Genomic DNA, 26753 nt, shown 5'->3' with positions numbered 1-26753 from the left:
AGAAATATCAGGTGAATTAGCCCTGAATTGGGTTGGGGGAGAAAGAGAAGGAAGAGAGAAGATAGAGAACCAGAGATACCTAAAGACAGAGATATATAGAGAAGGAAAGATAAAAGCATCTTTAAGGACATAGTTTAACAAGAAGACAAAGTCAGGAATTATAATAACAAGAAAAGACCAAAAAAAAAAAAAAAAAAAACCATTTGTTAGAGCCCTTTATGTTGGAAGTCTGCTAAATTCTGGGAATTTGAGATGAGCTAGCATATTTGCCATTAATTTTAGTTATAATAATTTGAAAAGCACTTGACTAAAAACTAATCACTCATCCATCACCAAAAATAATAGAGGATCCACTTTTCGTCCTGAGCTTAAAGTCCCTTCATTCTAACTTTGTTGAGATCATCATGAGTATCTCATGCAGACTGTTAAGGAGTCCCCTCAGGGATCTTCCTGACTCCTTGTACAATAATCAGGTGTTTACAGTTCAATCTACTAGCAGGAAAAATAATAAATAAAAGATTTAAATGCCCCCATCTCTTGGACAACTCTCTTCTGACATCTGGACATATCAGGAAACATTATTTATGACTAACACTCGTAATCTGCTTTCATAATTTCAATTTATGAAGCATTTGGCTTTTAGACCTAGCAATGATGTACATGTAAGTTCACTGTGCGTCAACCAGTGTAAGGACTCATAATTCTTGCACACCTATTTCTTTGTTATCATGCTGGGTTCATACTAAGATTCCTCTAATAAAATATCATCCCCTACATTTACATATTGGTGAAAAAGGAGGCATGTGAAATATTGTCCTGAAAATTTGTGTTTTATTCCAGCCACTTTGGGAAACTAGAAATATTGCTTGACAGCTGTGACAAAGAATGAATAGGTAGTAAAACTTCTTCTGCCTAGCTTCTTTGAATGTCCCATTATATTTCTAATACAAATTCTCCTTTGTGTAAACAATAATGCATCTTCAAGTGCTTAGAATTATTAATGACCAGAATGCCCCAGAAGTGATCTCCTTTGAATCCTAATATCACATTTCTTCAACGATACAAAGTATAGTTAAGTTTACCAATTTATCTGGCTAGAGTAGAGGTCTCTAGATTCATTCAATCCCAGTAGGGAAGAGCACACCCAAGGCAGTGTTTTTTTAAATAACTCTTTAAAGTGGTAAAACTCACTTTAAATAACTCTTCAAAGTGGTAAAAAAGTAAGCAGCAGGATATGGTGATCTCTATTTCTTCTTCCCATGTTATAGGTACTTTGAGGATAGAAAAACTGAGAACTTCCAACACAGCAATTTCCGTAGACAAGAAACTCAATTATTACATTGCAATGGGGTTTGGTTTGCTGATAAAATTCCCGATTCTACTAGTCCACCCCAATGTTTTCACTTTATAAATTGTTTATCATCTTCTCCTATGCTCACCAGAAGGGAAAACAGAATGCAAGAATCAGAAAAACAAAATCAGGGCTCTATCTCTGATGGTAGCAACATCAGTAGCTTGGAGAATACTTTTCTGTGGGTTGCATTTTTGGTCTTTATTATCATTCTCCCTTGCCTACAATCCAATTTCATTTAGATCCATATGGTGCCAATTTCTTGAAAGCTTATTGTAGTAATATTAAAAATCTCAATCTAAATATCAAATTAGTCCCAGATCATAGGAAATAAATCTATGTGGGTTCACAAAATTTCCCCTTCAGGCCTTAAGATTCAGTTATTTGTTTCTTTGTTTCTTATGAGGAATAAATTGTTTTTAATGTTGCATTTTATAAAGGACTTAGAATGTGTGGGTGTCCCCCAAAGTACTTGACTTTTTAAAAAACAATCATAACTTGGAAAAATTTCAATATCTGAGTGATGATAATAAAAATTGCTTTGGGCTAAAATTCTGTGTTCTGTATCACACTCCACAGAAAAGTCACGGCCAAGTAATAAACCTGGAAAATATGGATTTATAATGGAAATGTTGACAGACTGTAGCAGGTGCTGCTGTAATATCTTGAATTTGATTTAAAAGAAGTTTTCAATAATGCTTTCTAAGCCAGTCTTTGGGGGAATTCAAGTTTAAAAAGAAGGGCTTTCCACTATCTCTACCTCAATGATTGATGAAAACATGAGGAATTTGTGACCAGATACCTTAGGACACCTATAAATAAGGTTATGTGTATCTCTAACAGGAGATCAAACATGAAGATGCTTCTGTTCTTAAAGAAGCCACCCAGTAAAAGTTCCTCTTTGATGTAATGATAGTCCACAATCATCATACGAATCATACTGGTATATTCTCAAGTGAGGGTAGGAATGAGTACTAAATATAAATAATAAAGTACTTAGACCTACCCTCATTTTAGAGGGTACTAAATACTCAGTCATGTTTAACAGAAAATTTTCATAAAATAACAAAAACAAGGGTAGCTATGACTCAGTAATTCTAGAAGTGACCAGGTCCCTTATTGCTTTTCTTCTCTCTTTCTCTCTGTTTTTATCTATCTATCTATCTATCTATCTATCTATCTATCTACCTGCCTATCTAGTTATTTATTTTTTGGGATGGGGTCTTCCTACGTTGCCCAGGCTGACCTCCAACTCCTTGACTCAAGTGATCCTTGCACCTCAGCCTCCAAAGGAGCAGGGACTATACAGATGTGCCACTGTGGTCATCTCATTCTATTGATAGACATAATCTGTGTTTTCCCATATTCTCCATGAAATTATGGTACAAGCTATCTGGTCAAGGTAAATTTTTATACTTCAGGTTTTACTGATCCTAATAAGAAATAGCAAATATTTCCTTCAACTATCTAAACCTGTCAGGCAAGTTGTTAACAATCTGAGGTAGCCCTCTTGTCCCACTCCTAGTGTTATGCAAAATAGTGGCCCTGAGAGAGATAGAGTGTGAAAATGCTTAGGTTCAGTTGAGAAAACTCTGTGGCAGAGTCACAGCGCCATTTATTAGCTATAAGACCATTGACATGTTATATGACCTCTTAAAGTTTATTTTCTTGTGTAAGGGAAAGAATACAAACAATAATAATTGAGCAACAGACAATGATAATTAATACTAATAAGTAACATTATCGCAATGTTGTGTACTATACTCACATTCATTATTTTAAACATTTAATAGTTTACATCTTATAACTTTATTATAAAAATTAGAAGAATATTTCATGTAATACACTTAGCATAATGTCAAGTATAACTTTAATGTAAATGTTGATGATTTTATTATTACATGGTTTTCCTTGTTTCATAAATAATACTTAGGTTAAAGAGACATACAGTCACTATTTCACATTATTGTTACTGCCACAAATTGTCCTGGCAGATCTGTATGAAACCAAACGTTGACAAGACAACCTGCTCCACAAATCCCTGATCTGTCTAGGTCAAGGTTGGTTACACTTCAGGGGCTGGAGAAATTCATGAAATTTTCTCAACCTCACCAAAAAGGACTTATGCTCTTGATTTGGGGATTGACCATATTCTAGGATAGCCCTATATTCTTCCAATTTATAGTAGAAACTGTCATTTCAGGGAGATGTTTTGACTTGATGGGCCAAAGCTTCAAAGATTCAGTCATATAAAATCTTTAAAGCAAAAGGTAAATACCTAGGCTCAATATTATTTTAAAGTATAGACAAGTAGAAAAGTACACATCATAAGCGTATAGCTAAATGAATTTCACAAACTGAGTGAATTTAACCATCTCCTAGATGAAGAAAGTACTGATATCACAGGAGCCACAAATGTTAGCTAGATTTTAATGTATATACTCAACCTTGTCCCACTCTTGGTGTTATGCAAAATAGTGGCCCCGAGAGAGGCAGAGTATGGAAATGCTTAGGTTCAGTTGAGAAAACTCTGTGACAGAGTCACAGTCCAATTTATTAGCTGTATGACCATGGACATAGACTAACTTAAGGGTTGTGTTAAAAATTTAGCACTTGATGCATTCATGGTGAAAGCTTCATGAATCCTATTTAATTTTAGTAGAATAATTTTGGTAAATCTTTAAACATACCTGAGAGATCATAGAAATAGAGGTGAGGAATCAGTCATTTTATTTAAAATAAAAAATAATTCTAATTTGAAAGCTCAAGTCAATCTGGCATTTAATCTACAAGGGTGTTCATAACAAATCCTTGGCTTAAACCTTATGTACTGTGCTTTCTAATATAGCAACCCCATTAGTAAACCGTGTCCATGCTAATGTGCTTGCTTGGGGCAATAATCATCAAGAGTCCCTGGTTCTGGTCCTTGCCAGTGCAAATGCACCAGGAGTGTGTGATGTAGTACTGCAATTATACAATTAGCCTTGTCAAGGCATGGACCATGGGGAATAGCAGGATCTTGAAGCTTAAAATGTGGCTGGCTGATAGATGACTGTCATTAAGCTCATCCTTTGCTCACTTTGTGATGGGGTAGACAGTGAGCTTAGGAAAAGACTCCTGAATGAATGATAAAATCCCTGACTCACAGCCATTCTTCTTCAGGTGCTCATAACTGTTCACTTTACCCCTCCCTTCTATGACACATATAATCTGTTTATCTCTAAACTTAGCCTGATTGAAAAATAATGAAGAGTTGCCAATAAACTCTTTCTAATAAATCAAATTTAGATGATGGAAAGTGAAATTTCACACACATATTGTTTAGCCTAATTCTAACAATGACAATAAAAGGCTCTCAGCAGACTACATTCCTTTTCATATATATATATATATATATATATATATATATATATATATATATATATATATATCATATTGGGTGTTGCAGAATTTTAGCTACACAGAGCTATATTCAAAATGTTAATTTCTCCTACTACATTCAAGATATAAACACTACATATGTGTACATATGCATATATTAACATGTCCATATCCATATGTACATATACATCACTCATAATCTATGCATATTTTGAATTATCATGTATGATACTAAATGAATTATTCTAAATTTCTGAATTTTCTCAGAAGGGAGAAAGTTGGCATTGAGCCTTAATTGCTTGCTCTCATTCACTTTCAGCCTGTCTTCATTATTAACCTAATTTTCCTCCCTTCTGGATCCAAGCCCTTCTGGGTTTGATTGGGCCACTCACTTCTGCAGCCAGTGACCTGCTAAACCATTTTCCTATGGTAATTAGATGGTACAGCAGTAGGAGTGCAGATGTTCCCACTAAGTAATTGTAAGAGAGTAATTGTAAGTACTTGTTTGGCTGCTGCATCCCTTCTGGACCACAGAACTGCACACACCCAAGTTCCTCTCACAGCCACCAAAATAATTTTATTAAATGTATAGAGGAAATCCTTTGAAGCAAGACAGCCAAATGACTACTATTAGACTCAAATCGAGTGTCCAGAATACAGTATACGTAGTTTTTGCATGGCATTTTAATGCACAAAATACATGTTCAGAAGATATTTTTTAAAGTCATTATTATAAAAATTGATCATAGCAAGACTTTATTCCAATTTTTAAAAAAGAGTCAGAGGTGGGTGTGGCTATAAAGGAATGTCATGAGGTCACAAAAATATCTCCTTATCTTGATTATGAATCAACACACCTGACACTGTTTCACAGAAACACACACACATGCATACATACATCAACATACAAAGTAGTTCACATAAAATTGGTGTGATCTAAATAATCTCTGTGGATTGTACTCACGTCAGTTTCCTGTTCATAGTGCTGTTGTTATAGTTATGAAAGATGCCATCATCCAGGAAAATGGGTAAAGGGTAAATGGAACTTCTATGTAATGTTATGTAATTTTGTAATCCATGATAATTGCAGAATATTTTTTCTTTAAACTTTTTTTTTTTTAAGAGCTATCTGGAGAAAGAATTGGCCATAGTCAGACGTAGTAAGAAATTAATCCGTGTTTTGTCTTTAGGCCCACTATGATTTTTCTGTTTCTAGTAAATTACTTGATTTCATCCTTTGTTCCTCCTATTTGTGATAAAATTCTACTCTTGTCTCTCCAAATTACTGTAAACCTCTAGAAGTCTGTAGGAAAAAGTGTTTCATGCCTACATCTGAAAAAGCATGAATATATTTCACAACTTCCTGAGAGCAATATTGTAACACCCATCTACCTCTACAGTTTTAGAAACAAAAGCCATAGGGGAGCAATAAACTAGATATGCCAGTCCTGCTACTTTGATTCTGCATTTGAGAAAATCACTGTGCTCCCCAAATCTGCTACAATACCAAGCCTCACAGTCATGACTAATAGATGTAATTGTGAACACTTTGCACATAAGAAGTACAATTTAATCCATTTGGATTGGATAGCTTTCACTTTTCTGTCAAAAAAAAAGTACATTAAAAGTACTAACTAAAACATAAATTCACTGAAAGGAAATTAAGTTCTTTACTTTCTGAATGTGTATAGTAGCTAAAGGAAAACCTTCACCATTTATCGAAAGGCGTAACTCACAAGCTGAATTCAAGTCGCTCAGCAGGCCAAACAAAGCCACAGGCAAAGCAAAGCAAAGGGGAAGCTTGCCATTTTATAGGTTAGACAAGAAAAAACCTAAATGACTTCTCTAAGTGAGAGGCCTTCATATTTCATGCAGACCCCAGGAAACAATTAAGCCTTCAGTGCATTTCTGGGACCTGTGTGCTAGAAACTGCCTCAATAAACTATTTTCATCTGGTAGCATTGAGAGTCTCTCTTATCCCTTACTACCCTTTATATATCATCCTCCTTTAAGGCAATGAAAATTTGGCACATAAATAAAAAGCATGAGATTGTTTCAGGGAGGGGATATCCACAATTCAAATTCAGCCAGGTGCTTTATCACCAATTTGGGAGGCTGTGATGTTATTAGGCATTCTGATATAAAGATCGAGAGGGAAAACCATTGGTGGAAAGGGGAGTTTTTTGAAAAGTATTCTTGGAAGGCAAAGTAAAATACAAAAAGTACTCAAAAGCAAAACTAAGATAGCTACTCATTTAACATTTTGCAGGGAACAAAGTTCATTAGATCAATTAAAATTATCACAAAAGGTATATTATCTCATATTTTACACCTCTTATTGAGTTATAATACTTCAATGGTTTTTCACCTAAAATACAAACAAAGAGATCCCAATTCTTGCAAAATTAAGACATGGGGGGTGGCTCAGGCTGTCAGTTTATCTAAACCAGAACACTTAGGGTAGCTGGATGGTATATAAATTCAAGTCCTGGTTTTGTCAATAAGAACAACTCTGACCTTAATGGACTCTCTTACCTCTTTTGGCTACAGTGCTGCCCTCTCCAACAAAGGCACATGAGATGGTCTTAAAGCTGGTCTCTGACAGCCTCTGGGGCACCCTCAGAGTTCCATGGAGCCCTTTCCACATCCATCTGCTATTGCAGAACAGACTTGATTTTCAAGTAAGAGTCACATGAATCACTTTATTTATTTAAAGTAAATGAATAAAGTGATCTTCTGGAAGTCCTTCCTGCACTAACATTTCAAGAGGTCCTGACATTCATTTTAAAAGATTCACCAGTTCCACAAAAGGACTTCTCCAGACTAGGTCCTTTCCATGTCCTTTTTCTGTTGTTTTCCCTTTCTTTAGTGTAGCCAGCAAAATATTTGATTAAGATATCAGTTAGCATTGTGCTTCCTGCTTTGGAATAAATAAGAACATTTCTATTTCTAGTTTAAGCTCCCCATCTAGAAAGGGTTTTAAAGGATTTTAGTACTGCCGGATCTAAAACTGCACAGGTATGCAGGAGACAGATCTCACTTAGGTTTTGTTGTTTGAGAAATAGACTTTTATTTATCTAGCAGTGGAAGTAAGGGTGGAACCTCACCAGTGTGGCTGAGCAAAGAAATTGAACTCTACAACCTGGATGAGAAAGGTTAAGTTCTCCAATACTCAAGAGGGAATGGGGAATAGGATTCCCCCTGGTGGCTGTTCTAGAAGGGGCCTGGGAGTGAGTGAGGAGGGAGTTCTTCTGCTTCTACTTTTACTCTATACCCACAGAGGCTACTAGACCTCTCATGAGATGTTGTATGGATGGACAGCCAGGCCTAGGGGAATTGATGGTATGAGATAAGGTTTTGTAAGAACATGCTCTGGCTAGCCTAATGTAGGGAGTTAGGTGAAGTAGGAACCCTAGTATTCCAGTCACCCCAGCCTAGCTCTGGTGAACGACAGCCATTCAGTAGAAGAAACTTTGTGGAGACTTCCCAACACATGAGATAAGAATGACTAACCCATTCTGATAGATGTGTACCAAGCTGGAATAATTTTCCCTTGAGTAAAAATTGAATATATTTAGGGAGTACAATAGGATATTTTGATATACATATATATATAGTAAAATAATTAACATTATGCTAACCAACTTATCCATCATCTTACCTAGTTATCATTGTGTGTGTGTGTGTATGTGTGTGTAGAACACTTGAGATCTACTCTATCAGAAAATTTCAAGCAATGAGATACATCACTGACAACACTGTGTGTTAGGTCTCTAGAACTGCCCATCTTATAACAATAAGCTTATAACATTTGGCAAATATCATCACTTTCCTCCCACCTCAGAGACACTGGTAGCTACCTTAATATGGAATAATTTTAATTTAGAAAAAAAAATGTACTACCATATTCCTGAATCTGGCATCTCAGACTAAATTTATTTCCATTTAACATGAGGAAATTATTAAAAAACAAAAAAACAAACAAAAAACACTCTCCTAGAGCAGACTTATCTTTGTCTTGGAATAAACCATAAGAGAATCTTTCATTTATGGAAAGGGAAGCAATGTTCTTCTGAAATGGAAAGCCTTGAAAGCTCTGTGTAATTAAAAAACAAGTCAATATTTATCAAGCAATATTGTGTGAAGCAATAGGTTAAGATAGTGACACATTTTATTCTTTTATCTATATGAAAACCTTATAAGGTAGATATTATTATCTCTAACTTTTAATTAAGGCTGTTCAGAGAGTTTACAAAATCCCAAATTTTATAGCTAGTGACTGGTGGAGTTTGCATTCAAAGCTAGAGTTTTTCAATCTGAAAATCTAGTTTCTTTCCATGATAATCATAGTAAATATTAATGAATATTCACTATATTCATGAGCACAATTAATGAGTACAAATGAATAAAGGATATATATATATATATACATACACACATACATATATATTTATATATTCTTGTTTCACAAAAACTTTCATCAAATTTTTTAGATTAATATCCATTGCCCTTATTTGTTTATTATTTCAAATTGGGTAATCATAAACTTGATGTATTTTATGCAGGCATGGATATTCTATTTGGCAAAACAGGAAATGATTCTTGAAGGACTCATAACTCTGATCCAGAATTCAAACTCGCATTCTTATTTCTTTAAGGTTCATGTTTTTTTTTTTTTCTGCCATATTATGAGCCTTTCTGTATAAGTCATTAATAAATTGACTAATGTTGGTGATAATAAATATTAAATAGTGTATGACTTTGCTTACTATTATCAAAATGTCTATTGAACATTGAAGCTCTGGTAGGAAGCATGCAGAGCTGATGCATGATCATATTTCCCCCTTGCAATAGCATTAAGACTATGTCCATTTGATAGATGGGAAAACAGACTTAAAGACAGTAAGGAATTTATCTAAGTCATTATGGATTATCAGTGGTGGATCTAAAACTAACAATAAATACTACTTTCTTCTAAATCCTACCCTAATAACTACTGGAGAAGCCAGAATTAGACACGCAGTCAGTGTAGATAGGTAAATCCAGTCAGGTCAGATCTAGGAGGCCAATTCTGAGTGAGTCTGGGAAGTTGGAGATTGTCCCCTGATGGATTGAAGAGTTAATTCCTTCGGAGCCCTTCCTCCACCCTTATCACCCTTACCTGCCCCTGCTCCAAACACTTGTCCCAGGAATTTCCCTTCCCTACAGGGAGCTATAAGGTTGTTAATGTGTCCTTGACTACTCCATCCTGCCCTTCCCCCTTCAGCCCACCTGTTTCCCACCTTTTGGCCACCTTACCATCCTAGGCCTAGTCAGGTGTGCAGGAAGGAGAAAGATCAGGGAGAAAAGGCAGGAGAACAGAGGAAGCCTAGGGCATATAAAAAGGGCAGAACACCTGACTTTTGGGATACCAGCGTACCAGCTGTGGCCCCCTTCACCCTCATGGGAGAAGTCTACGTTACCCCTTTTTAAATAAACCCTGCTTCATATGCTTGCCTCCTGTGCTTGACTCATCACCGTTAATGGGTGGTAGCAATGGGAAGGTATAATCTCTCATTTCCAACTACATAAAGCAATAGTTTTTATTTTCTTGGTTATTGCGTCCACATTCCCAGTGAGATAGAACAACATGATACAGGGATTTTTTTCAACTTTGATCTTTCTTAAATTCAGTGCAATGGTTAACTTTATATATCAAATTGACTGAGCCATGTGAGTGCCAGGACATCTGGTTAAACACCATTTTCAGTGTGTTCCTGTTTCTCTGAGATTAGCATTTGACTTGGTACACTGGGTAAAGCAGAATGCCCTACCTAATGTGAGTGGGCCTTATCCAATCAGTCCAAGACCTGAATAGGACAAAGAGGCTGCGCCATAAGAAATTTCCTCCTGCCTGGTTGCCTTTGACCTGGGACCTTGTTTTTCTCCTGCATTCAGACTTGAATTAAAAATGGCTCTTCTTGGGTCTTTAGCCTGTTGACTTTTAGACTGGAACTACACCATTAACTCCCCTGAGTCTCAGGCTTTTGAACTTGGACTGGACCTAGAGAATTGTCTCTACTGGGTCTTCAGCTTGCCCACACAGATTGAATCTTAGCCTTCATAATCTCATGAGCTAATTCTTTACAATAGATCTCTTTTTGTATCTCTATACATTCTGTTGGTTCTGTTTCACTGAGAACTCTGATTAATACACTTAATATGTTTTAAAAATTATAATCAATAAATGAATCCCTCTTGGTTAGACAAAGAATCTAAGTGACTCTCCTTTGGGATCCAGTTTTCCAATTTCTCATTAAGACATGATTCTAAGAAATGTACATAGGCCATGTCAAAATTCACTGGTTAGGCTATCTCTTTAGTGAAAATAAGTATTGGGCACTAGTCATTGTTAAAATAAACAAGGACATCCATGTTTCAGAGATCAGGTAAGCTATTGTGAGCCTAGTTTGTAGTGTGACAGTGGAAGAGCCCCTGAAGGTATTTACCCCAAATAAAGTTAAGTCCCTGAGTTAAAATCATGTCACTGATTTTCTCAAAAGATCTAATAACACTGATCAGAATATATAATGTGTTCAAGTTTGAATAATAGTAACAAAAATGGTAAATATTAAGCTATTGTAGTTTTTTCTTCTAAAAGTGGTTATAGAACTACAAAACAAGTCTCTTAATTTTAATTGTGCATTGTCATTACGTGGTGTTTAGCTATGACACCAATATAGCGTATTTAAATATTTATCTTCAATTCTACTTTTCTGCTTTTATAAAATGTAAAAATTCGTGTCAAAATATACTCAAAGTATCAATTCAAGAAAATGATAATCACAAATTTCTAAACAGTATTAGCTATCACTATTATAGCATTAAGTGTAATCATAGGTGCCAATTTTATCTTTTCATAAATTTTAGTAGGTACAGTCAGTCCCTTCTTGAGATTATCAGTTTTTATTTTTGTGGCTTTGTACATATGTGCGTGTGACAGGGGTTACATCTACACACAGAATGTGGTCTTTAAAAGAAATCAGAGGGCTGGTGTTGTAGTTCAGTGGTAGAATGCTTGCCTGGCATGTGTGAGGCAGTGGGTTTGATCCTCAGTACCACTTACAAATAAACAAAATAAAGGTATTGTGTCCATCTACAACTAAAAATATTTTTTAAAAATCAGAAATGTCAGCACCTAGTTCATGCATTTAATTTGCATCAGCCATTCAGATTATGAAGTTAGTTTGCATTCATGCAGAAGTAAGTGGCTGAATCAAATGAGAAATTACAGTGTCCTGTCACCTCATGTGCTTGCTGCAAGTGAAAAATGGAAAAAAAATGGATAAGGAGTATAAGTGAAGTCTCTGCATATGTGACACATTCAAGCCTCAAGCAAGACTTCACATTTGTGTATGGAAGAGGAATTTACTTCTGAATGCTGCAATCTTTTCTCCTTTCCATTATTGTGAACTATGTTTTTGAACCAAGGGAGGTTCCCCCTCCCAAAAACTCCTAATCTGTCATCAAAAAGCAAAGAAAAAGTAAGAACAAAATCCCTGAGCCACAAAAATCAGTTTCACTAGCTCTAATTAGGGAGATGATACAGACAATAAAAGGAATTTTGGGATAAACAAAGTAGAGAAGAAAACGAAAAAAAAAAAAAGAGAAATCTGCTAAACTGGCATGAATATTCTGTCAACCTCTGAGAAAATACAAGTTTTTTCTGAAAAAAAAATTGCTGAAAGCAATTATTTTCAAAAATATAACCGAAAAGATCGTTATTCATAGGTAAAATCTAAAGAACCTTGCTTAAACATATGGGTTAATTTTAATTCATAAAACGATTGAATGATTTTTATTTCCATCCCCCTTTAAGAATTGTGAAGTAGGTAAATTTACAACTCAGGCAATTTGTGAATTATTTTGAAGGGCACAGTGAGCCTCTGACATATTTTTAGTATCATCCCTTCTAGTTTCCAATCATTTACCACCCAAAAAGAAAACCTTAGGAATCCTACATCTGAATTAAACTGCAAATCGATAGAGCACCAGAATAAAATCTGACAATAAAGTAAAATAAGCAGACAAAGCTCTGAGGAAGGTTCAGGACTCTGAAAAATAGTGGCCTATACACAGTACTCGGGCTTTACAAATGCAGCCATAACAACAGCAAAAAGCTACAAATAATATTTCCCTTAGAAAGGAGTCAGGAGCAAAAATGTGTTCAGTAATAGGAGGTCAAACCAATATTGACCTTTTCTAGCTTGAGATGGAAGACTCAGAATTTTCTCTTTGCTCCTCTTCAATAATAGACTGTCTTATTCTAAGAATTACCCCTGATCTCACTTCTCTACTAGTTCACTGGTAGTTTCGCATGTTTTCAATATTACAAACAATCCAATTTCCTAACATGAAAATCAGAAGCCATAAGAGCAAAAGTAGAATAAATAGCATCTTAGAAACCTGGGTAAGAAAGTACAGGAAGATAGGAGGGGCAGGTGTCCTTCTCTCCCATCCAGCATGGTCTCATACATCAATCTTTTATAACTAGGATTTAAGAATCAGTCATCTGTATTTTTAAAATGACATTGTTAGGATATACTGGCTATACATATATGTCTTGCCTTATTATCATGTCAGATAATACTCCAAGTAACAAATAGTGAATATTCTTTCTTTATGCTAAACAGCATCCTTAACATATCACAAATTTTGTCTTATATTCATAATTACTCTATGAAACAGATACTATTATTCAGGGGCACAGAGAGGTTAACTAATTTGTCTAAGGCCACATAGCTTATAAATTGTAAAGGTGGAATTTGAACCCAGGCAATCTGGCTGAATGTGCCAGATTATACATTTTCGCTTCTTTATTTAGAGTGTCACTTATGACCTGTATCTATAACACATTGTAGTCTATAGAACTGTTTGATTGTCCATTATTGTAATAATTGGAACATTGTTTGAAGAAATTCTAATTATTCATCTAGTACTTTCTCCTGAAAATGTGACATAGAGACTGATGATAGAACACATCTTTGTGAAGCCAATAAAAAGTATTACTCATAAACAAATGGAGCCCAACTTTTCATTCCTCTGGCTGCACATAATGCAGAGTCATACCAGTAGAGTAATCATACATGTATTTAGGGTAATAATGTCTGTCTCATTCTACCACCCCTCCCATCCCCACAGCCCCTCCCGTCCCCTCACTCCCCTCTGCACAATCAAAATTTGCTTCATTCTTCCCTACCCTGTCCCCCCATGACTAAGGATCAATACAGCTTATGAGAGAAAATACTTGGCCTTTGGCTTTTTGGGGATTGGCTTATTTCACTTAGCATGATATTCTCTAGTTCTATCCATTTACCTGAAAATGCCATAATTTAATTAATTAATTTATTTATTTTTGGTATTGGAGATTGAACTCTGGGACACTCCGCCGCTGAGCCATATCCTCAGCCCTGTTGTGTGTTTTAGTTAGAGACAGGGTCTCACTGAGTTGCTTAGTGCCTTGCCTTTGCTGAGGGTAGCTTTGAACTCGCAATCCTCCTGTCTCAGTCTTCCAAACTGCTGGGATTACAGGCATGCACCAGTGTGCCCGGTCAGTGCTGATTTCATTCTTCTTTAAGGCTGAGTAATATTTTATTGCGTATATGTGTCAAAATGCACTCTACTGTCATGTATAACAAATTAGAAAAAATTAAAAACTTTTTTTCAATTAAAAAAAAAGTATTATTTATAACAGAATATTCCTACGGAATTGATAATGAGACACAACTACAGTAAAACGATGTGCTCCTTCCCAGTCTGCAGATTTAGAAGTGCCAAGTAAGGACAGCAGGTCACTTAAAGCTGTAGTGATGTGCGTGTGTGGGGGGTGAATGGGAAGAAAAAGTGCAAAATGGTTTAGAGACCTGGCTTGGGAGAGAGATATAGAATGCAGGGCATCAATACACCAGTGTGTCTTTTGGAACTTCTCATTTTTCTCATCTATAACATAGTAAAATAGTGGGTTATAACCTGCTAGAATTTTTAGTAAAGACTAACAAGATATGTAAAAAAAAATCCAGCAGATTCCAGGTGTGCAACATAGGCTCAATACCTGCTCTAGTCTGGATCTTAGATGTCCTCCAAAGCCCATGTGTTAAAATACAGTTCCCATGAGAGGTGGTGGAAACTTGTAGAAGTGGAGCCTAATTGGAGGTCTGGTCATTGGGGGCACACACTTGAAGAGAATTGTGAGACTCTGGCCCCTTCCTCTTTCTCCCTTTAACATTCCAGTTGTGAGGCAAATGGCTTTTTTGGTCCACTACTTGCTGCCTGCCATAATGTCCTACCTTGTCAGAGGCCCAAAAGCAATGATCAACCAACCAACTGCCTATGGATGGAAACTTCCAAAGCCATGAGCCAAAGGATCCCTGTTCTCCTTATGACTTGTCTTATTTCAGGAATTTGAGAAAATGGAAAGTTAACAAACATATTCCATATGGATTGACTCATTATCAATGCTATTCACCATGAAGTTCTTCACTCGAAGCCCACAACACGCTTTTCAGAATTTCTAATTTGTCAAAAAAAACTACTTGTCTAACTTTTCAGCAACAACTGTGAAAGAAGGAATTGTCATCACGACCTTACATCTTAGTTTCCTAAGCCATCAAGAAGGCATATGGTATTGCATGAACATGAAACAAAAGTTATGCTGGGCTTGTGGAGTGAATAGGTCCACCTATAAGTAGATGACTTTGATGTTTAAATGTGTGTCTTTTATCACATAAAATTTTGTAGAATGATCAATTAATGAAAGAATGGATAGAAAATTTGGAATATTAATGAAAATATTTTAAAAATACTTATTTCCTTATACATGACAAGATAGTTCAATGGTTCTATTATTCATTTATGACCTCTCTAGACTTAATGAAGTTACTTCAGTTCTTTATATCTCTATTTATCTGTGAAATGGTGATACCTATCTCACAGATCTGTGATGACACATATCAATTAATTAAAAATATATACAGTCATGCCTTGCCCAGAAGAAATGTTTGGTAGTGTCAGTTGCGAGCACTGTTTCTTCTGAGTACTGTTCAATGTTCCACAGGTATGTTATAACACAAAAATAAATTGATTACTTTAGAGCATCATCTCTCCCTTCACAGCCCAGTTTTATCAACAACAACAACAACAAAGAGATGCAAGCAAAATAATAGCGGGTACTGGGTCAATCATGATAAAATCTCATACACTTTCTTGAGTCTGTCTTGATGAGAATTGGAAGCAAAGAAAAAGAAGCCTCTAAGTTACTGAACTAGGTATTTGTAAAATATTTGTCTTCACTCAGACAATATTACCTATATTTCACAGACATTTATGAAACAATTTTCTGTTTTATGGCTTCCAACCCACAGCTGATAATGAGACTGTATTTCAACATTTCATATTCTAGAAGCTGAGCAAGGAAATGTACATGGGTTATTTTATTTAATCTCCAAATCATAATAAAGAAGTATATTCATTTTTTTATTGCTTTAACTAATAACCACAAATTTAGTGGCTTAAAACAATGTATATTTATTCTCTTACTGCTCAGGAGGTTAGAGGCCAGAAATCAGTTTAACCACACTAAAATCAGGGTTTGGGCAGACCTGTGTTCCTTCTGGAGACTATAGGAATGCCTTTCCATTTCCAGTGTCCAGAGGTAGACTACATTGCTCAGTCTGTGGCCCCTGATTCCATCTTCATGGTATATCACTCCAACGCTGCTTCTGTGTTTTTTGTCTTCTCTTTTTAAGTCTAGTCCTTCTTCCTCCCACTTAATAGGTCCCTTGTTCTCATGCTGAGCCCACGTGAATACTCCATGGATACCCCTCAACCGCAGACTCCAATTTAATCACATTTGCAAAGCCCCTTCTAACATGAAAAGTAACACATTTACCAATTCTGGGAACAGGATGAAGCCTTTTTTGGAATTAGGATGTTATTCAGCCTATCAGACCTCTATACCTGTGGGTTCTGAATCCAAGAATTCAACCAATGGGAGAGAAAAAAAAAAAAAAATATATATATATATATATATATATATATATATATATATATATATATATATATATAAATATCATATCATAACATATCTAGTATTTTTTTCTAATCGCTATTCTCTAGACATCACAGTATAATTATGATTTACAAAGTATTTGCATTGTATTAGGTATTATAAGTAATTTGGAAGTGACTTAATAAATATGGAAGAATATTTACAGGTTATATGCAAATACTATACATAATGTGGCAAGGCAAGTGCTCTGCACTGAGCTACAGCCCCAGCCCAGATCTGTTGATTTTGAAGATTAGAAAATATAAAATTTATTAACTATATTACATACATGGAAAAAAAGGATTCAGAGAGTTTGGATGACAATCAAACTCACAAAACTGCAAAGTAGGCACCAACATAATAATGAAGGTATGTCTTTCTGATCCTAATGCTGCTTCCACTATACAACTCCATCCCTAAACAAGGGAAAAAGATAAAGAAAGGACACTCTCCTTCAGGGTAGTTTTTGTTTTTTATTAGTTAAGGTATGAGTTAAGTATTGCTTTAATGAATACTACATATAAGACTCAAATTTTAGGAATAGATTTAAGAATAGATTTAAGAATCAGACTTAGCCATGGGGTAGCCTCATATTTCCTTACATTTAAATACCTGTAACTCCTAAATCTGAACAACTTTGATTATTTGATGTTTCTAGATCCATGTACTGCAATTTTTTTTCTAATGTGCTATGACTATAACTGAACACTTGATTATCCTCTAAACACATTCATCTCTCATCCTTCCCCATCTCAGGAAATGGCACCCTCCGTACTCGTCTTTGTCCTCTACCACATGTAATTAATAATCATTCAACTTGGGTTTTTACACAAAAATATCTCTTCATTCCATCTATTTGTCTTTGTTTGCATTGCTCCCAGAGTCTGCATTGGAATCCTCATTTCCATTCTTTATTGACTTCAAATAATCTCTCTATATAAGCGCATGATCTCTTTAGACCATAAATTTTGTCAACTCCATGTTAAAATATTTCATAACTACCTACTGAACTTAATGTAAAACCCAAACTTTCTATGCCATACAGGGTAATCACATATTCCATTCTATTTAGGATCTTTCTGTGCCAGTTGTCCTGATGTGACTAGTAACAGAGTCCCCTTTCACTTCTAAAATTGTCCCATTGGATTATAACTTACCTGCTTACCTTAAGTAGGGTTCCCTGTAATCTTCCCTCTAAGTAATTCTTCCCATAGCCAGTTTTCTACCTCAAAACTTATTGGGCCTTCTCTTAAGTCTACCCTATAATTATTTTTCTTCCAGATGGTATATAACTGTATACTTCATCTTGAATATTCAGCCTATTAGGATGTGCAGAGAGAATCAGACCCAAGTCTGTTATTTACCTATATGTTCCTCCTTTAGTAAGTCAGCACAATATTATATAAGTGCCTTCAAGTATTTGTTGAAGGATTAATGATTAAACAAGTTTTCCATAAAAAAATCAAAGAGATTTATAAAAACATAGTAAAGCATTTAAATAACAGAAATGTGTTCAAAATGCCAATGATCAACATTAATATAGAAGAGAAAGTAATCACATTTTTCTGGAGAAAATGTTGAATAGGGAGGGCTTGGCAGAGAAGAAGACCAATCAGTGTTGATGGATGAATAAGACCATGCTGTGTGAATCAAGAAGATATAAGAAAAGAACTTCAAGCAGAGAGAAAAACAGTATAAAACTGTGTGGTTACTCCAGGCACTAAAAGTAGTTTCTATCATTAGAGTATATAGTGATGTATAAATGATATATTAATGCCATGGATTCCTAAAGACAAAACTTAAATTGTGGAGAACACAGCAGGAAATACAGAGAGAGCTAATAAATTTAAATCTTAGCTATGTGTTTATTTATAGTACTAGGATGATTTGAGAATAAACACAAAATTATAATACATAGTCCTTAAGGAAACTAAATTGAACCTTACCGTATATAAAACTAAGCTAGGCTTTTCTCTCAAGTAATTCTGAGGTTTGCATTTGTAAGAATTGTCTCAAATTTCTGCTTTTGGTAATGGACTTTTATTCATTCTTAGATTACAAAAAGAAATAGGGAAAGACCAGTAAATTAATATTTTGCCATTGATAAGTATGAAGAGTAATATGTCTATAAAATCTATAAAACATCAAATATTTTGAGTAAATTAAGAGTTAATATAGTGAATTTAAATTTATCACATTCCCTATTTTTTAGGAAAGATAATTTTCTTCAAGAAAGTTTCTAGTACAAGAAATCATACATAGATTTTTTTTTTTAATAAGAAAATGTGTATACCTTTGTGGAATATGGTTGTAAATGCTTTGCATGTTCCTAGAGTGCTTCTGAAGTTAGAGCTAACATTTAAATTTGAAGAATTCATGTACAAATCTGGAACTATAGGCCCTCTTAAAAAATAAGATCTGATAACTGGCAATGTTCTCCAAATCATAGGTTTCCCAAGGGCAGTAGTTATTCTCTGGTTCACCACAGAGCTACCTCCCCCATTATCAAGCTCACTCCCCTTATGTACGCTACATGCCTGAGCTCTTGTGTGAAGTTAACCACTAAAGACCAGCTGAAGACTTCCCAAAGGGTTAAGAAAATATTTAGCGTTGTTTCATTCATGGTTATTGACAATTCTACCATATATTGTAATAAAATCAGCTAAAATAGAACAACTTGAACATCCAATCTTTTCTTTCTTAATTTTGTTTGTTAACTATACTAGAACAAACAAAAAATCAAAGAAATCCAGTACGGTAATTTTTCCCTCTGACTAGCAAGCTTTTTATTTTGGCCTCTCAATATAACATAAATGACACAGTATGATAATCCAAACATGTGAGTAGATCATGTGACTCATCTGCGTTTGGCATGCAGGTACCACCTTATAATGCATCTTTAATATATGGAAAATAAATTTTGGTTTGTTTTAATGGTTTGAAAGACCTGACATGTTTTCAATATCCAAACTATTCCAGATTAGGAGATATAAACAGAGAAGTGTCATTTCCATAGGAAGTGACGGCACTTACCTTAGCTATCTGGACACACCAGTTCAGCAGCAGCTGTGATCCAATGTTATCCTTGTGTTCATGGACGTATTCCAGCAGGCAGCCGTGGGGCATCAGCTGGGTAACCAGCTGGATGGTTGGGCTTAGACACACACCCAATAGGCGGACTAGGTGTGGATGGTCCATGCTGGCCATGATCAGAGCTTCCTGTAATAAGAAAAAAAATACCTTTATTTCAACTCAAAATTTCAAACACTTATGGTTACATTGTTCTGATGATGCTGATAATGTTTTTGAAAATATACTCAATTACAAATGAAAAGATATTATTGCAATTAGTATTAAAGTGATTTAAATAAAAACAAAGCCTATATACTCAGTAAAATGTAAGTGGTTATAGAATAAGTATCTATAAAATTAATATCAATGTGTTCTCTTTTGTAGTATGAATAATATTTTATTACTACCAAGTACATTAAAGTGAATCCCAACTTAGGCCATGGGTTTTTAATTCTTGACCTTCATTCTAGGGTACAATAATCTATACAAATGCAGCCATCTGCAGATAGAGAAACACAACCCAATTTTAAGACATCTTTTATTAGTGTAGAGTTGGTCAGCCTTAAGATGGTAAAATGTACAAATAGTAAATATGTAAACATATATATTACAAAATACCCAATTTATATACAATATTAAACATTTGAATAATACATTTTGATCCATAATCTTTACTGAAATTTATTTTCTTTTCAAAATTACAAGTGATTCTTAATCATAGATTCATAAAATTTGAGAGCTACATGGTACTATAAAAATCTGTATACTCAAATTTCTTATTTCATGAATTGAGAAAAAGTTCTAATTTGTTGATCATAACCAAAAGACAACTTTCGTTAATGGAAATAAAAAGTGGACATATGATGGTTACTTAGAGTATCCTAAAGTTTGCCTCCAATCAAAAGTTATTATAAGCATTTTGGGGATAATTTGAAACACATATTACCAGAAGGGATATGTTAATACACGTTGCTTTGATTTGATCTGTGCTTTTAAGTAATAAAATAATTTTTGAAAACAATAATGAAATTTTGTTCATATAAGGCCACATAATTTCACCTACATAATATTCTTGACAATAATATTAATTTGAATCTAATAATAAGGAATAAATAAACAAATCCATATTTTAGAAAGGAACTGGTCTGAACTCATTAAAAATGTCATATGAGAGATACAAAAAGGATATTCAAGCTAAAATCCATTATAAAGACAAGGCAATGCTAAGTCTTTGATTGATTCCTGAATTAGAAGAAAAAACGCATACTACAGAGAATATTATTCTGAAAATTGGGGAAATATGTGAATAGGTACTATCTATTATGTAAATACTATGCCAGTATTAAATTCTGAAGAATGATAAAAGTATTATGGATATATGGAAGAATTTTCTTTGATTCTAGGAGATCCTGAAATAGTATGAACAAAGTATTTTATGTCTGCAATTTTCTTTTAAATGGTTTCCTCTGAGAGAAGGAAAAAAAGAAAATGAGCAATAAAGAGGGAGAGAAAGAGAGATTTGGAATATGTGTATGTATTGATTTGTGTTTTTGTTATACAAATCCGTAAGCATTCACAAACATACCCATAGGGGGTTGTACATACATGGTAATTTGACATCAGTTTATCTATATGCAGGTACTGAAAGTTCATTGTATCATTCTTTTTTTTTTTTTTTTTTTTCAGTGCTGTGGATTGAACCTGGGGGCTTGAACCTGCTAGGCAAGCACTCTATCACTGAGTCACATCCCAGCCCCCTCTCTGTGTTATTCTTAAACATGTTCTGTAGCTTTTTTTTAAAAAAAAAAAAATAAGGACTGAGTGCTCTGTTGAGTTTCTGTTTAAGATGGCCTGGCAGGTTTAATACATGAATTGCTTCCATTGCCTCTCAATTTTACTATATTGAGAATAAAGGAATTAATAAAAACATAATAATAGAGTGGAGACAATAGAGTAGAACAATAAAAGTAGACAGTGGTTGACTCACGGCAACTGACGTAGCAAACTTAAGAAGTCAGAAGCCTCACTGAGCAGGAGGAGAAAACTAAGATGCAATCCAGTGGTGGGCACCAACAAAGGTTCCCGTGTATTAGCATACACATCTCTATTGATGATGAGAGAAGGACCAATTTCATCAGAATTGCTTCAAAATACACTTAGGAACCACTTAAATTACAGGGCTCTGTCTCCACCTTTTGGAAAGCTCTAAACTGAAAGGATTGTGGACTGTGGATGTCAGACACAACGGAAAGACAAGTATTCTGGGGAAAACAGACTGTAAATTCATATAAGATGGAAATATAGACCGCCCATGGGTTCCTTCTCCTAAATGGATCTGTTACTTCAAAATTCTGAAAGTTTTGTTTAAACCTAGAATTCTGTTCTCAGCAAAATGTCAACCAAGTGAGTGGATATCATAGATATGTCCAGACATGCCAGACCTTTAAAAATTTACCTTCCCTGCTTTTACTGCTCTGCTAAATGTGCTCATCAATGGTGGGGAGAGGTTTAAAAGAGTCTGCTAAATGGAGTAAACAAGGATTTAACATGAGATTTAGAAATCAAGAATGATAGTAAAGGAGTATTACTGAATAAATGCTGTAGAGCAGACTGAGATAGCAGTCCAACTAGACTGCGACAGGATATAATACCCTGGAAATCCAACCTACAAAGTTGTGTTTGATAGAATATATAAAGAGTTGAAAATATAGTAAGAGGGCATTTATTTTTTCTAACCAGTGTTCAAGGTCAAATTAGTGATAGATACTCAGAAAACTAATCTTAAGTAAAAAGAAGAAATGAATTTGAAGAAAAGACAAATGTATGCTCCAGAAAACACATTCACCACACAGCATAGCTGAAATAGTGAAATAATCATAATAATACAAGCACAGCATATTGATATAAGTAGAAATCATAGTACTATACTTGAAAAAAGGGAAGCATACTTTTGCAAGGAGGTGATAGGAAGGGGATGAAAAGCACATTCCTGTGTTGACAGTGAGAAACTGTTAAATAATGTATAAACCTGAAAATTAAGAGTTGAGAGTCTAAACATATTTAGACATATGGAAGAAAGTAACAGAAAAAAAATATCATGCAAGTAGACAGTGTTTGCTTTGGGTCATAGAAAATGGGGGTAGGAAAGGAAGAGGACAGTAGGCAGAGCACAAGTTTTTCCATCATTACCCATGTAAAAGTAATGGACTTGAAAATTGTCATCTTAAAATGATTTGGGAGGACATTGCCACTTCTAACCTCTGCTACTATTTTAGTGGTGTTGAGCTCAGCTGTGTCTAAAGGTAATTCACAGCTATGGGGTGTGTCTCAAGAAGTGTGTGGATTTCCTGGATCTAGCCAAGGTTTCATGTGAGGTCTAACAGTTGACTTTTTGAGAAAAGAAGAAAGGGGCAGCATAAGAACATGCTCAGAGGAAGGAGTGACCCAGGCCAAACAGAAGAAATAAGCTGATAAGGTGGTATCACCCAGTCTCAAAGGACTTTTTGTTTCTGATCCTTTGTGGCAGAAGTTGAAATCACTGTTTTCCAAGTAGAAAAGTCTTTCAGTTTCCCCTTCCTTAGCTGCCCCAGGGAACCAGAATAGTCACAGAATTCATGTGGACTATCTGCATCCACTAGGTTGCAAAGATTTTGGTCTCACTCACTGTATATTTCATTAAATATTTGAAATAAAGCAAAGCAGTACAGTTATAGAGTACAGATACAAGTATATATGTGCATGTTATGAGTATGGATATGAATGCTAGCCAAATTAAATAATTACTCTAATAATAGCTGCTTGTACTCTTAGTGTAACTAGAGAGTTCCTTCACTGAATTTTAATATGCCCACATATAAAACATACACATACAAAAAAATGAACAAAACATCTAATTGGGTTAAGTATCATAATTAATTATATACTAGATAGTTAGATACTAAATGTTAGGTATCTGATCAAATTAAACTCATACTGACTATATTCTGTCTCTTATGGCCCTCAGTTTTTCATTCATATAAGAATCATCTAGGTTTATCATTACTCGCGTAGCTTTCCTGACGCCATACCCAGGTAATCAGATTTAGACATAGAATTTGGGAATCTGCTTTTACAGTAAACTCCCCAGCTAAAGCTAGTGTAGGGAGCATGAAACTTTGAGAACCTCTGGTACATCTCAATCTCCTGTGTGTCTCCACAATCCATGGCAAAAGCAGGGAAATACAGCAGTTATTTGATCCTTAGTATAAACCTGGGAAGCAATTGAAAGAGGTGGACACTCTCAGTTGCAAAATGAGGCAACAGGATCAATGGGATTCCTGGTTAGATCACTAGTAGGTAGCAAATCAGTTTTAAAACTTAGAATTTCTGAGTGTTAGCTCTGCATTACTTCAAGGGTAAAGTATTGTCATTTTTACTTCAGTTCTGTCAGCACCTTACACTGTTAACAAGGCGGCTTCATACACTTAGAATTGGCCATACCCAGAATGAATTAGGTCAAAATGTGCTTTAGTCCCTGATGAGCAGCTAAAATCAAACAATGAATGTGTGCTAACAGATAAACTGCCATCAATTACACATAATTCCAAAAAAAAAAGTAATAAACATTTTTTTCTGATTTGCTGAAAGTTATATTTGGTATAGGCCATTTCCTGATGTAAAGAAAACAATGACATTTAAGGTAGAAGAAAAATGTTGAGGTTATTTTTGCCTTTGCTTTTAGAATTAAATATATAAAATGATTATTTTTTCCTCCTACAATTCAAAGAGCAATGGTAATTCCATTCTAAATATGCATTTGAGAAGTTTACATTAGAGGACTTTTCATGTGAAAAGTGAAAGTTCCCTTAAAAAAAAAAAATCTATTAGTAAGTCCTGGCAAAAAAGCTGGGTTTGTATTAAGGAAAATTGCTCATCACACTACAAAGAGTATATGAAACCAAATTGTAGAGTATTTGCATAATAGTTCTCTTTTTTTTTTTTGAGAAAGAAAAGATGAACAAGACACTAATTGTAGGTTTTATTTTTTTCATAAAGGAAATAGCAGATGGCTTTTTAGAGGATGGGGGAAAAGATAAAGGAAATGGAATGAGGATCATTTAGAGTGATGAGTGGGATGGAAAGGGGAAAAAATCCCAATATTTTAATCATGGAGTGTTTGGTCTCAATAATTTACTCTGTGTTAAAATTAATAATGTCCTCTGTTTCTTATCTCTGTGTGGGGCCTACAGAAGCAATTTTGGATCTTTGTTGCTATTACTAGAAAATGTCACCAAAGGCCAATGGAATAAATACAACTTGTCATGTATGTCACCTATTTTTCCTGAAATAAAATTTTTCTCTGTTTTTCCTTTCCCTGAATAAAATTATTTCTTATATGTGAGTTAGAGAGTTTTCTCATAGGACAAAAGAGAAGAATGTAACAGGTGCTACACTGGAAATATGAAACAAGAACATATTTCTTTATAATGAGATCTGGTTTGAATACGGACATTTTTCTAAACTACCATGGGACTACCAGGGTACAGACAAAAAAGTCTGAAACATGTATGCCATTACTCTCTAGCCATATGCTATTTATATCTCTATTTCTGTCCAAAGGTAATACATTTCTGCACAATAATAAAAGTAAGCAATATTATTTTTCACATTAAGGTTCTATTTTTCCCAGTCATCATAGATTTATCCCTTACCACTTAAACTTGTTTTCTCATTCATGTTGGTTAGTGATTTTACAAAAAGAAAAAAATATATATGGTCAGTGAAAACTTATGTGTTCTTTGTTTTAAAAATGTTAACTTCAGCCAAACTTTCAGTGTTTTCCTGTCTATGGACCATTAATTCAATACCCTTCAGCTGAAAATGGAGAAAATCTCATTGCATTAGGGATAAGACAATGAAAAGCAGGATAGAGAAAAAGAAAAGATAGACAGTTAATGTAGGCATATAAAACTGTATAATACAGTCGTCAACAGATTCGCAAATACTCAAGACAAATGCCAACCTGATAGTAAGGATGATGGTAATGAAGAACACTTAGAAGATAATGATAAGCACAATGATGAAAAATGAAATAAAATTACTGGTCCATAATAGTGTTTTACAAACCTATTTTGCTACAGATGGTACACAGATAATAAAATAAATGAAATCTGCATCTGTTCCTTCATGTCTAAAATAAATAATAATTTACTTGTGCAATTAGGTGGGCAGCAGTTAATATGGTCTCAGTTTAAATTGGTCCACTTCATGCAGTGGCCTTAATATGCCCTTCTAATCCCTGCTAACATTTTTGTAGACATCCAACAATCAAGATTAAGTTACTTCCCATCATTGGAGCCAATGGTTTTCCATCTTCATTCTATATCATTCACCCATTAAGTGTCCAGGTGTTAGATTTAGTCACTATTCAACATACCACTCCATAAAGACCTTATTGAAGGTCTTCACTATGTAAGGTGGAATTCTACTTTCTGTCTGTGTTGTCTCCCTTCCTCCTGACCAAGGTTACACTGAATTTTTCTTCATGGTTATTTTATTTTTCTATTCCTTTAGTTACATGTTGATTCACTTAAAATATTTATTGAGATCCTGCTGTTCATCTGGGAATGTGATTGACACTTTGTCTACAATGTCATCTCTGTCCATGGGGAGCTTCTGTTTTACTGGGAGAAGCAACTGATAAACAGGAAATAAAAAAAATATGTATAATCAATTATAAATTATATTAAGGGACATGGAGAAAACAGGGTGTTGTGATAGATTATAAACAGATAGTTACAGAGTGACTTTAGATAAGGGTAAGTTAAGAAAACATGTTCTGAGACCTGATTTATGAGAAGTTGGATACACAAATACTAGGGAAGA

At 34.7% G+C, this 26753-nt stretch overlaps 1 protein-coding gene across 7 annotated transcripts in view; it reads right to left on the bottom strand.

Moving 5' to 3' along the window:
- Erbb4 (erb-b2 receptor tyrosine kinase 4) overlaps positions 1-26753 on the bottom strand; it is a 1059983-nt gene that overhangs the window by 149410 nt on the left and 883820 nt on the right. For all 7 annotated transcript variants that reach the window (XM_058585185.1, XM_046462890.2, XM_046462893.2 and 4 more), the window contains one exon: positions 19851-20036. In XM_058585185.1, the coding sequence (XP_058441168.1) occupies positions 19851-20036 (186 nt within the window). The remainder of the gene's footprint in view (positions 1-19850; positions 20037-26753) is intronic.

This window comes from Marmota monax, unplaced genomic scaffold (assembly GCF_021218885.2).
Source record: "Marmota monax isolate L192 unplaced genomic scaffold, Marmota_monax_Labrador192_F-V1.1 WCK01_AAM20220418_F8-fsc00136, whole genome shotgun sequence".
In the NCBI taxonomy this organism is placed as follows: Eukaryota; Metazoa; Chordata; class Mammalia; order Rodentia; family Sciuridae; genus Marmota; species Marmota monax.
Note: the sequence above shows the minus strand (reverse complement) of the source record. Positions and strands in the feature narration are given on the sequence as shown.